The sequence below is a fragment of the Lissotriton helveticus genome, chromosome 9 (assembly GCF_964261635.1).
Source record: "Lissotriton helveticus chromosome 9, aLisHel1.1, whole genome shotgun sequence".
Lineage (NCBI taxonomy): Eukaryota > Metazoa > Chordata > Amphibia > Caudata > Salamandridae > Lissotriton > Lissotriton helveticus.
The window spans coordinates 240,369,446-240,387,334 of NC_136070.1; the positions used below are offsets into that span (position 1 = coordinate 240,369,446).

General features: G+C 43.5%; 1 protein-coding gene across 3 annotated transcripts in view; it reads right to left on the bottom strand.

Moving 5' to 3' along the window:
- Positions 1-3,756: 3,756 nt before the first annotated feature.
- The window catches only part of CCDC32 (coiled-coil domain containing 32), a 90,635-nt gene continuing 76,502 nt past the window's right edge, over positions 3,757-17,889 (bottom strand). For all 3 annotated transcript variants that reach the window (XM_078659815.1, XM_078659816.1, XM_078659814.1), the window contains one exon: positions 3,757-5,982. In XM_078659815.1, coding sequence (XP_078515941.1) covers positions 5,844-5,982 — 139 coding nt within the window. In that variant the 3' untranslated portion in view covers positions 3,757-5,843. The remainder of the gene's footprint in view (positions 5,983-17,889) is intronic.

Below are 17,889 nucleotides of genomic sequence, written 5' to 3' on the forward strand. Positions count from 1 at the left end.
TCTCTCCCACCTGCACACAAATTCCCTTGTCAGCCAATCACCCCTGACTGCCACCCCCACCTCCACCACATACCCCACGATGGACTACATCATGGCCACCCTCACTCAGATCAAAGAAGACATACAGACCATCAAAGAACTACTCTCTACACACCCCATACACCCCGCACCCACCTCCACCTCCCCTCCCAACTTGCCCCCTACTCCGCCGGCTGACTCCCTCACTCAACACGCCCCACACCGGGCGTCAATCCCTGCACATAGGCGCAGTAGCTGCCCTTGTCCCCCGCATCGCCCCTGCAACCCCTCACTCAACTACACCTCCCCGCCCAACTTGTCCCCCACCCTTCCGACTAACTCTCTCACTCAGCTATCCCCCAATCTGACCTCAATCCCAGCTCGTAATCGCAACAACTGCCCTCGTCGCACCCACAACTCTTCTTCTGACCTCGACACACACACCCTTCTCCGCTCCTATGACCCAGCCCCCCAAACTAACACAACCACCCCACACCTCAACATTCCCACGATACACTCAAATCCCCTTAGACCACCCACACTAAACAGCAGATTCTCCATCCCCAATAACCTTAGAAAAGTCCCTCTCTCTCTTGAACCATCGACCACCCTCAACACACCCAGTCTCAAATGCACTCTTCTCAACTGCAGATCAGCCAAGAAACATTCCGCCGCCATTGCTGACCTCCTCTTATCGCGGGACCTTGACCTAATCATCCTGACCGAAACCTGGCTAACTGAATCTTCGACACCTATAATGGACATCTTGGTTCCTCCCAACTACCACATTATCAGGCTCGACAGAACAGGCAAAATTGGTGGTGGAATCGCATGCATCTACAGGAACAACCTCTCTGTTCATAAAGTCAATTCCACCTCCCTACCATCCCCATCATCATGGGAATACATCTGCCTCGACATTATTAGTGAGGGCAAACCGATATGCTCTCTGCACAGCATTTACCACCCACCCAGGGACAACTTCACCTTTTCCCAACAAATCATGGATTTGATCTCAACCAATTCGGGACGGCAACTCACCCAAATATACCTTGGTGACTTCAACCTCCACTGGAACGATCGCAACGACGCAGTGGTAAACAGTCTTAAAAATTTCCTCGATGACCTTAACCTCACCCAAATATGCAACAGCCCGACCCACGAGAAAGGTTCTACCCTCGACCTGATCATCTCCAAAGAGGACTCCATCCAACTCGAGTCCATCCAACCCTGTGACTGGTCAGATCATCATATTGTCACATTCTTTATCAATGAAAAAGTCAAAGTTAACCCGGCTCAACTCTCCAAGCCGAAATTCTGGAAAAGAGACTCGAAAAAGCTCAACCCAGGCTCTTTGACCCCTAGCAGTTGCAATCTCCTACTCCCACCGACAGGCGCTACGGACGTCCAAACTCTAACTGACCACTATCTCAACGCTATGACCACTATAATTAATGAGGCTGCACCTATGGAGCTGAAAAGAGTCTCTGCTAAAATCTCCAAGCCATGGTACGACGGGAGTCTCAATGAGGATAGACGAGACATGCGAATGGCAGAGCGTACCTGGAGATCAGCTCCCTCTGCAAAGCACCTAAAAGATCTGAAGAAAAAGAGAAACGCCTACTTTAGGAAAATAAAACGCTCAAAATCAGACTTCTTCAGCCTCCAACTCGACCAAGCAAAAAACCGCCCGAGAAAACTGTTTGAGCTAATCAATTCACAATCCAAGGAGCAACCCCAACCACTCAGCACTAGGCGTGAGGCACCGTCCTGTGAGGACTTCGCTTCTTTCTTTATCCAAAAAACTGACAAGATAAAAAGCGATCTCCTCATTGACGCAAGCCTCTACTCCAAACCCCAATGCCTAGCACCCACCGAACCAAAAAACAATGCTACTTGGTCAACCTTCGGCACATACTCGGAAGAAGAAATTGGCAAACTGCTCAGCACCCTGAAACCATCCAATCACCTCACGGACCCCCTCCCTGCCTCCGCAGTAAAAGACTTTACCCCTTTGCTTTGCCCTCTGTGGACTAAAATTATCAACAGCTCTCTCCAACAAGGAAGCATACCTGACTCCCTCAAAGTTGGTCAGGTCACACCTCTACTAAAGAAACCTACAGCCGACCCCTCTGATCTCAACAATTACCGTCCCATCACCAATATTCCCACTCTCGCCAAACTGCTGGAAAAATGCGCACAACTACAATTGACTAAACACATTGAGCAATTTGATCTCCTCAACTCTCACCAGTCAGGCTTCCGAGCAGGACACAGCACAGAAACTGCTATGACTCACATAATTGATGACGCACTTCAAATGCTAGACCAAAACGACACCTGCCTCCTCATCCTTCTTGATCTCTCTTCAGCATTCGACACCGTTAAACATGAGAATCTACTAGAACTACTAAACACAAGAATGGGTCTATCTGGAACTGTTCTCAAGTGGTTCACTTCCTTTCTCCACAACAGGACGCAGAAATTCAAGAGTAACAACCTGATGTCCTCGCCAATACCGGTAACGCTAGGCGTCCCCCAAGGATCCTCTCTATCCCCAACTTTGTTCAACCTAGTCATGGAACCTCTCACCACCTTGCTACAAGCATCCAATATACACTTTCACAGGTACGCCGATGACACTCAACTTTACCTCAAATTACAATCCCCCAAGGACATCCAGCTCCTGAACTCAACGATCAGATGCACCCAATCCTGGCTTGCCGATAATCACCTCAAACTCAATGCCCTGAAAACTGAGTTCCTTTTGATCTCACCTCCCACTAAGATCTCTACCACTCAAACGTGGCTTAAACAGCTAACTGCACTCAATGTCCTACCCACCATCGTGGACTCAGCAAAATCCCTAGGCATAACTCTCGACTCCAATCTCAACATGCAGCAACATATCAGCAAGGCAACAAAGGGAGCGAACTTCCAGATCAATACTTTGAGGAAACTTAAACCCTACCTCCCAGCCAAAGACTTCCAAACCGCGGTACAAGCGCTAGTCATCCCACGAATTGAATACGGCAGCACCGCCCTCTGCGGACTCCCCCTAACTACAACCGCACCACTAAGAGCTTCTCTGAATGCTGCAGCGAGACTCATCACCGGGTCAAAAAAACACTCCCATATTACCCCTGACTTGAAATCCCTGAACTGGCTGCCTTTTGATGCCAGAATACATCTGAAAATCGCCTGCATGACACACACGGCGGTACACCTAAACTCACCCGGCTACCTCGCTCAGAAACTGACAATCTCTGGGGGAATTAGAAACACGAGAGGCACAAACAATCTTCTGCTGAAACCTCGAAGATTCCGGAAGGAAAAAACATACAAGCGCTCCTTCTCAGGAATGGCGCCTAGGATTTGGAACTCACTCCCTCCCGAAACAAGGCTTATATCTTCCACTACACTCTTTAAAAAAGAAGTAAAAGCTATCCTCATGGCTAAATACACTTGAACTATTATCTCGAACTCTGTTAACACCCTGCACCGATCTGTACTACTTGTTTGACCCATTTACTTATTTGTATGAGTTGTCTTATTACTCACGTAATGGGCTGGGCAGCCACATATTTGTACTGTGTGATCTACTGATTTATTTGTTTGAATATGTTCCCTCATGTACCCCTCTATGTAAAGCGCTCTGATATCTGCGAAGATCTTGTTCGCGCTATATAAAACTTTGAAAATAAATAAATAAAATAAATTCATATTTCAGAGACTGTAGACATTTTTTCAAGTATTTATTAAGTGATGCGTATTGTCTGTATATACAAAAAATAGAAGTGGATAGCATGTATACATAAATTTTTTAAAAACAAGAAACAGGCTAGCAATTCACTACCCAATATAGACATAAGAACTAAAATAGAAACATCTCGAGGCACACATCTGATCCTTACAACCTATGCATGTATTTTCAACTCACTTGCATTTTCCCATTCATTTAAATGGACCATTTAGTACTGCAGTCCTCTAACCAGCGGGCATTTAATTGCACGACCGAGCATGCACTTCTGAGGGATCCTTTGCCGGGGGGGGGGGGGAAGAGGTCAGTCCCCTTGGCCCTTGCCAGGTTTGTAGACATTGATGGGTTTTGCGGTTCATTGGTGCAGGCTGCAATTTCATATGCAAAGATCTCAAGGCGTATAGGCTTTATGTAGTTTACAATAGTCAGAATTTTACAGAGATGTACAAGACGTCGCAAAACAATGAAAACATATGTACTGTTTATACTTGGTCCGTTTAAAGCAGTCTTAACTTGGTTCTACTCCTAGGTTATCAAGCTAGGCTAAAAACAATGTAAATGCTGATCGAACAGCAAGGAGTTTGTGATATTAGTGGCAGACTAGAGATGAGGGTCGAGCTGAGCTGCCTCAGCGGTGACCAATCACTGTCAACTACAAACAGCACACGTCTAAATAGCCTCAAAACATGTTTTGGTCTATTAATTATAAAGAATGGATTGATTTGGAAACTTCTGCAGCTCGCCTATTTTGCCTAAAAATCAAGCTTTGGCAGGCTGATAAGCGAAGAGGGCAAACAACGCAGTTGGGAAAGTTGTGTTCTGCCATCTTTTTGATTTGTGTCATTGTGGAGTGTATTATTTTTGAGTGGGGGAAACATTTCTCTACATGTACAATCTATTCTAACTTTTCACTCACTGAAAATGTCCAGTGGCGGAATGAGCAGTGAAAAACATTGTACACTATAAGGTCCAATGTAAGGACTGATCTGGAATACAGACTCTGGTTTGCTGCTTTACACACCATTCAGCAGCAGATCCTGTCATATAAAGTACAGAAATGACTCAAGGGGATGACATAACAAATAGAACATGAATGCATTCCTCCCATTTTCAACGTGAATGTGAAATTTAAATCTACCTTTACCAAGAGGCTTGTCTTTTTTCACCAATATGGAAATGCTCTAGTTCTCTTAAACAAAATTGCTTCCCAAAATTAGCATTTTACACACAAAAAAAATAGAAACTATCATGAGTGCTGTGCCGCAAACGACTTTGCTAAATAGGACAATTGGTTTTCCTCATTATTTATACCTTATTTACAGTGAGGATATTCATAGAATACAAAAATGCCTGTGTGGGATTTAGCACTAGAGTGTATTAACATCAAGGGACAACAATGCAAGCAATTCTACCTCGACCTTTTGAGAAATACATTTTATATCTTTACTTTAAAAGTGTACATCTGGGAATCCCTCCCACCTTTGCCAAAGAGCTCAGCGTAACATACATTTTGAAAATTTTACATCTTATAGGCATTTACAGGTCAAAAAGGTATCTCTGTTCCAGCGTCTCGCAAATGTTGCTATAACTGGGTAGAGATGCGGTAAAAAGAGGACCTCTATCATGGCTTTTATGGGTTCTAAATACATAGGTACCCATGAAACATATGAAAATGAAGGAACGGATGACAATGTGCAAACCATACTGCCTGCATTGTATATACAAGCCACCTGTTCTAAATGGACTTCATTTTCACATAAAAGAAGTCCCCATATGCTATATTAAATCAATGCAGGTATCAATGGCGAGACCCAATAATATAGGAGAACAGCTGTTTGAAGACAATAAATGGAGTACACGATTTAGGATGTCTTTCCAAAGCGGGCCCGTGCTGTTGTGTCAATTGATGCGTTCTCGATTCCAAAGATAAGATTCTTAGTGCTGTTGTCTCTGGGTGAATCAGTCATACATCCTGCACACCAGATGGCCACTGTCGACTGCATTCCACTTTCACTTTCCATGAAGGCCAACTAGGGGCAAAGGGTCACAATGTTTATCATGTGGCTCACTGCTCTACAGGTGGCAGCTCTTCTGAATCATCCTGCTTCTCTGCACTGGGCTGTGGCGGGATCAGGCACTGCACCTCCTCCACACTGACTGCAACCTTATCTGGCTGGAGCCACCTCTTCAGATGTTCCAAGGTACTGAAAGAGAAGACCGCGGATAGATTCAAGACAAGAAGTACATATGGTCATGAAATACAATTTTGGGGATTTACTTTGACAGGGGTATAACAGCATTTTCTGGTACAGGACTAATTACCATTGCTCACTTAGCAGGGGATCCAATAACAACCGGGAAGCTGTATTAACAGGTTTCCAGGATAATCTCTGTGAATCAGAGCACCTGGGAATTACTGAGGAGATAGACAATAATGAGGCCGATTCCCCCAGTAGTTCCTTTTTCCCCTGCATGTTCCCTTGGAAATCTTGGCTTCTGAAAGAAGGCATCAGAACATCCCATCCCAGTAGAAACATTAGGCCCTTCTGCTTAGTACCAGAAAATCTTTGTGGACTACATATTTTAAAAGGTGTCCCGGTCCTCACTGCCCAATGTGGCATTACACTTTTTTTTTGTATGCTCTGCAGTCCACAGAAGCAGAACTTGAGGACTTGATAGAGTAATCGCTTTTGTATTATCTTCAGTTTCTTTTGTGTAATCCTATAATATACGTTGATAAATGCTAAGACTGGACATCTTGATATTGTGTTGCTGAGGTAATGCAGAGTTTACTCTCCCTTTAGTCACTCCCCTGTGCCACATCTGATCACCATCATCCCTGTAAGGGGCTGTTTGTAAAGAGTATGAATATATTTTATCAGCATGTAAGATTTTAAAATGTTGTTCTCGTGAGACTGGTTAATGAATTTAGACAGTATCTATGGTACACTACACTGCTTTTATTCTTGCAACAGAGTATTATCTTTGCTCCACAGCATCTGCAACAACTTGTGGATGACCTTGAGCAGAGAGAACACAAATTGAAAGCAAATGACACTTCTGGCGCAATAATCAAAATAGAGCTTTGCAAGACCAGTTTCCCATCTGCCACAAAATAGTTTATTGAGAAACAAAATCTGGTTGAAAAGGGCGTGGCCAAGTGAGCACAGTGTTAGTTGTAGGGGTGAGCAGAACTCATGGAGTTTTACTCTGCAGAATTCCATGGAGGTACCCAAAAACTCCACGAGATTGTCGAGTTCCGAGAGTGGCAGAATTCCGGTGCGTCATGCTGCTAGAGGTGATTTTTAGCACCAGGAGCTTGTCTCGCTCTGTAAAATCAGTGCGAACGAAACCACACTGCACACCAGAGGACGCTACTGCTTTCTGCTGCTCGAATAGATTTTCTTCTCAAGAGGCAATTTTCTCAATGCAAACTGTATTGACTTGCCTGGACGGACATCTCGGCGGGAAGCGGTCTAGCCCTATTTTTTTCCCTCCCTCCCCTCGCTCGCAAACTTAACGTTAGCGAGCTGCACACATGAAAAACTCCAACATGCAGCAGTTGGAGGAGTTTTTGCCGGACTCTGTACTCCAAGTAGAGCGCGCAAAACTCCAAAAGCTCTGCCAGTGGAGTTTACCACCCAACCCTGGTTAGTTGCCTACATTGAGTACTCTAGTGTGGATTCTTTTTTGCATCTCTGCTAGGAAGCTGGATCATCTTGAGAGTCCTGTTAATGGCAGCAGTGGCAGTGCTTCTATGGATTACCCCCAGACATATTGGAGCTTGACCGTATTATTGTGTTATACTTTCTGACCAACACTCCATAAGGAATGCAGTATAGCTGTGGTGTGGTTCTTAGCGCCCACACTACTTACTGAAGAACTGGAGACAGTACGGGAGAAGGAACTGTTTTGCTGATCAGAAGAGGGTGGCAGCAGAAAGAGCTGGGACATCAGCCACTGTTGTGATGGTGGCTGAGCCTACGCAGTATAAGGTAAAACAGGCACTGGCATAGTGACAGTGAGTGAAGCAGAAGGACCACATTGACCAGCCATTCTGGTACCTTGGGTAGGCACGGTCTTACAGTTTTGGAACTAAAGATGCTACAAAGGAGATCATTATGTCAGCTAAATACTTAAACAGAGGGATGTGAAGTAGAAGTGTTACTATACACTTCACAGCTAAGAGGATAATTTTCAAAGGCGTACTTGCTGATGTACTGGAAGGGGGTGAGCTAGATGAGACTATTTTCACTAGGAGAAGCTATCCCAATGACAGTTCTGAGCGGAAAAAAACCCTACCAAAAAAAACCACAGCACAACTAGCAGACTGCCTCTATGAAAGGAGTCACTGATTTAAATGCTGCATTACTATAATGAAGGATGCTTGTTTGCGGTTCAAGGAAGACCTGGCTTGGCAGTTCGGGCTGGACTGTTCCCATGAGGCACAGGGTCAAGACTGATTTGCATGTAGCTGGGTCTGAACTGAGGTGGCAAAGTGAGCTAAAGAATGATGATGGATTCAACCCAGATCTGTGACTGGGGGAGAGTGTCTGAAAAGTTACAGCGCTCCGTCCATCATCTCCTCGTGTTTGCATTACTGTAACAAGCATTGACAACGCCAAATGTGGCGCCTACGCGAGAGTTGGAAGCTTTGTCAATGTTTTTTTCCAGCCATGCTGCACAGCAGCCACGTTGATGTGCAACATGGCTAAAAAAAATTGACAAAGCCAATAGCTCCCATGTAGGCGAGACATATTGGTGTTGCCAATGCTTGTTACTTCCTTGTTCCCATGCTCGAGGCGTTAAAGTGAAGACAGCAACAGAATGTCCACTGAACCAGCCCACGGAGAGTAACTCTTCTCCCTTGCCCCTTAGCGGTCCTCGCTTGAGGACAGAGCACACTAAGAACTTAAATTAGACTAGATGCTCTTTAACCCCTTCGGCGCTGATGACAAAGCCAGCTCGTCATCAACGTTACCTGCGCTGCGCGGATGACGAGCTGGCTTTGTCATAAACAAGCCATTTTTATCATTTTAGCGCACAGCGGGAAAACGCGGTAGGGGTTAATAACAATTCCTGGTGTAGGCAACGTTGGCATTTAAGAGTTCTGGATACAGAGCCACCTCAGGGGTGCAGTAACGTTCAGGCTCATTTAGCTGTCTGAGGAGGCGTTCAAGGGTGGCAGATGTGGTAAAGGGTTTGAGTATTTTGTTAATGGTGGATTTAAGGGGGAAGAAAAGGAAGGAGGGATCTCTTAATGCAGAGAACGTGCAACAAAAGTCAAACCGCTGCAGAAAGGAGCAGGAACAGGGCAGGCTAGGTAAGAGAGACTCTGGTTCAATGTGTGTCACCTAACAGACTTATGAAATGTCCAAGCCTAGGAAGGATAAAATATCAGGTGGATTGGGTTATAGTAAACTAACTACAGAGAGTTGCAATTTAAAAAAAAACTTTTTTATTGCTGGTGGGAGGGAGGATGGGGGCGTGTGGAGTGGAGGGAGGCAGCACACATGGGAGCGGGGGAACGTGAAAAAACGATATGGCGCAGCCAGTGGTGTCCGCGTCATTATGTGTTTTTATGGTGGGTGCTGGGGACACTTCGGATGGGTGAGGGCAATGCAACACAGATGCAGGTGAGAGGGAAAAGCAACAATGCAGGTAAGCAACAAATAGGGGAGAATAGTTTGCAAACACAAGCACTCTTATGGATTGCTGCAACTAAAATAAAGTAGTTCCGAACACACGAGCAATGGAAAGATCCTGGACAAGCAAGTAACATTAGAGTCATGCTTATGGGGAGGTATTAACACATGAAGAGGAAGTAAAGCTGGTAGGTGCGGACTAAAGAGAGGCAAGGAAATGAGTGACAAAGCCAACCAATTGTAAGAAAAGGGTGGTCTTTAATCCACCTGTAAGTAAACGCAATGTCTTTCATGTGAAAGCGCATGCGCCGTCTAAAGCAAGATCTAAACAAGAAAGATGTGGGACACTTAGGCCAGCATATTCTAGTGCTAGAAACAGGTAAAGCAGAGGCCAAGGGAGAATCATTGCCAAAAACACTTTGACGAGTGTGCCAGTGCTTAGATTATACATTTAGAAAAAGTGAAATCCCTAGAGCAGCCCCCAACGCTCATGAGCAACAGCACAATAAAATGGTACTCACTAGATAACTTTACATCTATGTTATTTGTCAGTGCTAGAGAGCAAGCATTTATTATCTTTTGAAGGGCCTATGGTGTCCAGTTACTCCACTCACACTGGTTTCCTATTAATCACATAGTAGAAGCACGAAGGTTCGAGTGTCTAGGAAGCAGATGTATTAAAAGGAGGTGATCTTTTTATGTACCAAAAGAAGCACCGTCCACCTGGCCTTATGCTATGGAAATGTGGAGCACAGTATTTTCCCCCATAATTCAAAGTGACTGCAATGCAGCTCACAAAGCTACATGACAGGTGTGCCCATGTCTCGTACGAACAAGTGTAGATTACATCTGAATTCGGATTTTAGACATTTTTGAGCCGGCAAGTGGAATTCGATTGTGGAATTAGCACAGAAGGAGCATTTTGAAAGTTTGGAATTGTGCTAAAATCTCAGTGTAAATTGGTCTTACATTCTATTAGGTTCTCACAAAGTTACTGGAATACTATGCAATAGCGGTCTATGCAATAGCGGTCTTCACATCCTATCTCATTTCACAAATGTTTCTACATTGATATAAATAAAATGTACTGTTTTCAACTCGAGTTTCGAGACAGTTCATGGTTAAGTGACTTTCAACCCTGCTAACTTTTAACCAATGTTTACGATTTCATGTTTTTTTAAAGATATTATTTCACACTAAATGTCCAAAACGTTCTTAGTGATAATTTGCCTCAAATATCATTGTTAATGTTCCCTCGCATCCCAGGTTTTGAGGCCAATATGAAAAAATACACCACTTCTCCTCTAAAGAATTTTTGCAAAATCAGGGACAACAGTCAAATCCTTCCAATACTAAACTGCTTTCCTGGCAAAAAGTTCTTTAAAATCCAAATTTGCAAATATTTTACAAATATTCCTTGCAATAAAACCACACCTATGATAACTTGGTCTTAAAATTCAATCAAATTATGATTATTGTCACTGGACAATATTCTGCTTTAAATGCACAATAAGACAGTGAGTATCCCTCAATATACTATTCAGTGCAGCAAATGTGTGCATTATAAAGGAATACAGTAAACATGATCATTTGTTTTCCATGCATTTTACTCCAGCATCTGTTATATTTTCTGATGCGTTTTGGATGTTGCTCACCATTTGGGATGATCCTCAAATGTTGCTTACTGCGCACAAAAGGTTAGGGATTCTTGCCGTAGAGAATGTAGCTAGAAATGCTCGTCTCAGGTCTGTCCGAGGGACACCATTGCAAAGGCAAGGAAATGCGTAAAGCGATTTACTGCACGAAGGCGTATTGAGTTCCTCCTCTTCATGCCGGGTAGAGGTGATAGAGTTATCCAGTTTACCTAATAAAGGTCTGGCGTCCAGATATCCTGGGGTTTATGTGCTCATGGTGGAGTTACCTAATGCTAAGCAAAGTTAAGCTATGCTAAAGCAACAGCCCAAAAAAACGGATTGTTGCTTCTCTTGAGTGAAGATTCAGGTGTTTCAATATGTGAGCGAAGTGGAAATATTATATTGAGGTGGCAGGCAATGCAGAGGTAAAAAATAATAGCAAAGGGCTTTGAAGCCGTATTGTGCATTCACGAAAACATAGTGAAAGCATGAATGGAACAGCTTTAATTTCCCTCACATAAGGCTGTCCAGCATTTGTGTTATGTTATATTAAAATTACTTTTAGAGCGCACTTACACCAGACGGTTTCATGGCGCTGTGAACAGGAGGTAGCAGAACCAGCAGTGAAAAGTAATGGGAGGGCGATGGGTTACTCGTAGGCCTGGCGAAACAAGAGAGTTTTCAGGAGGGATCTGAAGTGGGGGTAGGATGTGGTTAATCTCAGTTCCAAGGGAAGTGAGATCCAACAAGAGGGGGCAAGGAAAGAATCTGAGACCACCGTGCTTCTTGCGGATAAAGGTAGGAATTGTGAGAAGAGCCAGGTGGGAGGAGCGAAGATTACGAGAGGGAAGATAGCGGTGGAGCAAAGAGGAAGTAAAGGCTGGACCAAGACCGGCCAGTGCTTTGAAGACGATACAGCCTAGTTTGAAGTCGCAGCGTTTGGCTACCAGGAGCCAATGAAGGCTTTTAAGCAGGGGGCAGACATGATGATGTCTAGGTTGGTGAGAAATGAGTCTGGCATCCTGGTTCTGTACTAGCTGCAGACGACGGAGCTGATAGGCGGGGATGCCAACGTATAGTGAGTTGGCATAGTCAATGCGAGAGATGACTAGGTCCAGAAGAGCCAGGGTGAAAGCTTCCATGGTTAAAAAATCTGGAGATCTTTCGAATTCTGCGAAGGTGGAAGAAGCAGGATGATACCACTGCGACTGGGGTCACACAACCACAGTGGCATGCGGAGGAATGCGAGACAGGCCAGGTTGGCTTCTTTCTTATGCCTACTGCTCTGAGAAAGCTTGCCTCTAAGCTTAATTATCGGAAGTCGATCCTCCCCTTTAGGTTAGAGGGGTTGTGTTTTCATTTTACTCCACCTCCACCTTTTTAGACTCTTTAGTTTGTTTGTAGCCACGCTCAGAAGCCACTACGACACTTGTAAGTGTTTGTAAGGAATAGCGAGAGTCCAACTGATGTGGTTTCAATACTGCTGTGTTTACTGGGATCAATTTCCAATTGAGTCATTTATACTATCAGACAGCAATGCTGTACTAGGTTTCTGGTTTGCAATAAAAATATCTTAACATGAATTCTGGTCCAGAGACAGTTCTTAGGTCCACAAAGGCCCAAGAAATTCTTATCACCTCTGCTCCTTTCTCTGAAGCTAATATTTCCCTCATTGACCGAAGCTTGTAAACACGGATTTCGCATACAGCCTGGCACTGTCTCTGAGAAGGCTGATCAGGCTGTAACAACCAGCATCAGCCCATCACCTTTTCCTTTATTGTCGCATCAGAGCCTCACCCGACAGTAAAGGTCTGACCAAGACACGGTGTTGTTTGAACTAGCTAAACATCTGGGCATTTGCCTCCTAGCCTTAGATTTCTGGGGGTCATACTCTGCAGGTTTCTTGAAACCAAAAATGAAATTATTACCTTTTCTGGGGCGATGAAAACTGGGAGGTGATTCAGACCCCCAATGACTCCTTTATGTGCACAGGATATATAGGAGTTAAGGGCCAGCAAACCTGGCACAGACACAGATCTCTTACATGTGCAGGTGACTTTGCAGATGCCCCACCCTAAATCCCAGATTTAGTGCACACAGAAATAAGGATACTTTATAATGCATTAGAATGTATTGAAGGATATTCTTGCAATTATAAACATATCAGCAAATAAAAGTTACATAGGGTTATATCTATAAATACCCCAAACATTGTTTGTATTCATACTCAATTGAGTACAACCTTTCCTGTGCTTCGGTGTAGATAATCCCAAACAAACACTAAATAAACACGCGCGTCGACCTTGCGTGGAACCCTGTATTGTTTAATGTTTACTGTGGTGTCCAATTGTGGCAGGAATTTTCCTGGCCACACATTACACTCAACTCAAATTGTGTGTCTGTGTTTGGTATGAAAGTGGTTGAGTTTGAATGACTGTAGTATGGGTATATTTATGAATTTTGAACCCGGGTATTGTATATTTTTTCTTTAAAAGTATTTTGTATTGTACTGTTATTGTATGTATTCGAGAAAACCTTTTTTTTTTATTTAAATTTTCATTAATGAATATGGATTTATTACCACGGGAAAATAGGAAATGTTCATGTAGAACATGTTTTTGATGAATGTCTTTTTAACAAAACTGAAAAAATTCTCTCTATATATATATTTTGATAAATAAAAAGAACAATGAGATGATTAGGTTTGTCACTGTTGTACTCTGATGTTAATCTAAAAGAATACGAACAATGTTGGAAGAAAAGTATGTATAGGCGATGAGGGAAATATTCAATATAGTTTAGTTAGTAATTCCCCGCCTTTCCCTAGCCTCAAGTATCACGAGAGGAGGTCCCCCATTTTTTTGCTTTAGCATGTTGGACTGACTGTACATTAACTGTATCTTTCCTAGCAATAAGAAGTTATTGGGTCACACCCGCTTGACGTAACAGGTGTTGGCTGGCTATAACATTATTTACGAAGGAAATATGGAATAAAGACGTTTAATGGAAGGGTAATATGTTATTTCAAGTGGCGTGCTAGCATCAGCATTCTCCATGTGTTAGGATTTATTTCCCTACCTTGGAGAGCACGTGAGTAGCTGCTCTCTCCTATCACCCAAGCACGAACACATAGACCGCGGACATTCCTTATATTCATTTGTATGTTTCGAACTGAAGGGCGAAGACTATTTCTAAAATTTCTAATTACAGACAAAGTCTGCATAGTTCTAGAAATGGGTGGTGAAATAAATACTGGACAGTAGCCAAGATCTGAAAACAACCGGGGGTCTGGCAGGCCTATCAGTCCATCAGCGACCGGTCCCGCCAACATGTGCTCACAGCAGGCCTTGCCCCAAACAAACTGCGGTTGAACCTAGCCTCATGAAAAACGTGCACACAGTGCTACACAACAGCCAGATTCCCTGACAAACTCACCATGCTTATTTCAATGAAGACTGAGGTGAAACCGGAGGGACAGCTGACTGCTTCAGCAGTCAATCAGCCCCGTAGACATCGAATGACCAACTGAATGCTTCTCCTGGATCAACCATTAACCCCTTGCATGCGGGGGTAATTCCCCCGCTGTGCTGGGGTGCGCGCACAGTGCCCCCATGCTCATGACGAGCTCAGCTCGTCGTGAGGCACAGTGCTTAGGTGCTCATGGCAAGCTGAGCTCGTCACGGCCGCACCCGTTTTCGTGGAACGTTCAGCACAGCAGGGGAATTATCCCCGCGTGTGAGCGTTCCACGGGCCATGACGAGCTCAGCTAGTCATGAGCACCTGAGCACTGTGCCTTCATGAGCACAGAACAGGTTAACGCTTCCCATGCGCATAATGAGCTTTGTCACAAATATAAAGTGTGATCATCCCTCGCTTCATGTAAAAATACGGAAATAGCACTAACACAGAAGACTCGTGCACTGATCATACAAGGCTATTCGGTTTCAAAAGAAAATCCAAAAATGAGCAAAACAAACATTGGCCTTCCTGTGGCGTCCTGCTCTGGCTACATAACATTTGGTCTGTTACGTTTCAAAAAGGGAAGGTTCATGCTTCAATCTGATGTAAAAAATTCAAGTACGAAGTTCTCCATTATTCACCTACAGAAGGATATTGGATTTGTGGCTACCAATGGTTTGGAATCCCTTCAGCTGGAGGGAGGGTCAATACTCTTTCTTCTCAAAGGGATTTTTGACTTTCAAGGTGTGTCCCATTGAGTCCTTGTTTGCAGAATAAGAGGGGATAAATACATCAGACGTTTGAGTTTGTTTTAATTTTAGCACGTAGAAAATAGGGCTCTTTCACTAACAAGAAACAGATTATCTAGCTAAAAGGACAATGATGTTGTTAAAGCCATCAAAAGCCTAATGAAATGAGAAAGCTCCTGCGGCAAGCTTATTCCCTGCCGAGTTGGTGAAGACTAGCCCTTAGTGGTCGGCTAAAGTCATGACTCCAGCCTTGCAAAGATCCTTTCATTTGGATTTTCTGAGGTCCAACATGAAAACTCTGCTCTATAAGCTTCTTGTTGTCCATCAACATATTGGAAATCGATTCAAAGATGTACGCTAAACTTGACCCAAGAGAATTACAAGACAATGTATGAACAAAATACCAGGTCAGCCGAACAAGGCACCTTTAGAGCCTGGCTATAAATCACTGGCCAGGCCCTCATGCTACACCATCTGGAATGTAAACCATCAACTGCTAATCTACCGTTAATCAATGGCATCACAAACCTCCACAAGGATTCAAGATCGGGGAGAACAAGCAGTTTCCTAAAAACAGAGGGCGTGTGAGTCCCTGGCATCTATTATTGGAAATGCACAAAAAAAAGTTATCAAATAGGCATTTGTATATAGATTTCTTGTTTTTTTTCTAAGTAAATGACAAGGACACCCCTATAACAAAAGTGTTTCATTAGATTTGCAGGATTTTAATGAGTACTGTACAGGGCCTTTGGCCACAATCTGTCCAGTTCCAATACCCAAAGAACCCACTGCAGTAAGGCTTTGACAGAGCACAGTGGGCTTTGGGCAGACGTCCTGGGCTTCAGCCATCACCTCTGCCTCACCCACAGAACCCAGTGTGCATGGCTTTTAGCCAAGCATCCTACCCATACTGCATACAGCAGTTTCATCTACGTGCAGGGTATGTTGAGCAAATCAGCCATGCCCAAAGCACCCATTGCGCACAGCAGACACTGGGGGATAGGTATGATCTTTGGCCACACGCTGCGCACAGGTCCCCTCGGAACACAAAACTAGTGACGCATGTCACCCAGTGGCATACAGAGGCAATTTACATTTACTGGGGGCAGAGTTTTTTTTTATTATTAAATATGGGGATTTGTACAAAGAAAAATGGTATCACTCAAATCTTCCAGGTTATGGTGAACCACCAGTGTGGTTGTTTGGCATCCAGTTAGAACTGTCGATTCTGTATCTTTTTATATTTCTTGGAGGGGGCAGGGTCTTCAATCTCTAGATCATCCACATGAAACATTTTGTTGTGGCAACCATTATAGGATGCTAGGCACCGGAGCCAGCGTCCTGAAAAAAGTGACTGCAAAGAAATAAGGACAAGATGTCATTTGCCCAGAGCCAAATGCCAAGATCAGAGGTTGGTCAATACCAAGGTTTGGGCACAGGGTTTGGGTGAAATCTATGTAGCTAACTAACAATGCAGACTGGGGATACTTTTATTAAGATGCTTGTTATATATCATCAAAAATAAAATCTTTACTAATGGGAAGTTATGTTTTTTTTTAGCTCATACACATTAAGACAGGTTTAAAAACTAGGAAATTCTCTTAAAAAAAAATAAAATAATAAACTCAGTTAAGTTATGGTTTTTGTTGCTAACCAGGAGAGGTTTCGAATTGATTTTTATTGTTACTATAACACACCCCTGGCTGTCAAGAATACACTGCTGAGTCCTTCGATATATTTGAAGGCAATTTCACAGTTGATTCATTAACACAGCAAACAATCACCCACCTGCTCGTTCCCTTTAATTCTAGAAGGGGCCTGGCACTATTTTACAGCTCATGTTAAAGCACCTCACTATGGAATATTTTTTTAGGTTATGCTTGAGATATTCACATGACTTCCCAAACAAGACTATGCGAGTGATTGCAAGCAAAATTAAATATAATTTTAGACTTTAAACATACCAGAACGTGTACTTGTAAAACAACATGTGTATTTGTAAAGTGCACGTTCACCCAAGGGTACCTTGGCGCTGAATAACAGATATTTATTATAACCCAACTCAATGGTACTCATTTTACCGACCTCCGAAGGATGAAAGGCTGAGTGGACCCCCTGGGATTTGAACTTGTGACCATGAAGTCAAACACAGGGCCCCTACAGTGGCCTCATTAGTCCACTGAGCCACCAGACCAACTAGTACATGTTAAAGAGAGTAAATGCAGACTTTTCAAACCTATGTAATATGAACCAGATATGGGGTATCTACCCATGCGCTAGCTGCAATTGTTTGAAGCACTTGCACCTTATGAAGTTGTGTTCTGTGAAGTTGGCAGTATGATTTAGCACTTTTCAAAGGCCACTAGATGTAGGTCTTTATAGTATTGTATTATAAAGTCAGTGATCGCTCTGCCTGTTGTTGCTCTAAGCATCTCAGTTAAAAACAGATCAATGCAGCATAGCAATGTGATATGTTTAGACGAGGCAAAAATGCAGTAGCATGACACTACACCGTTGCAACAAATCCAAAGTCACTCCCAAAACATTACGGTCGAGTGCCATCACAATCTAGATTATTGATAAAAATATAATTTTATACAGAGCCTTGGCCCTTTGGAGTTTGT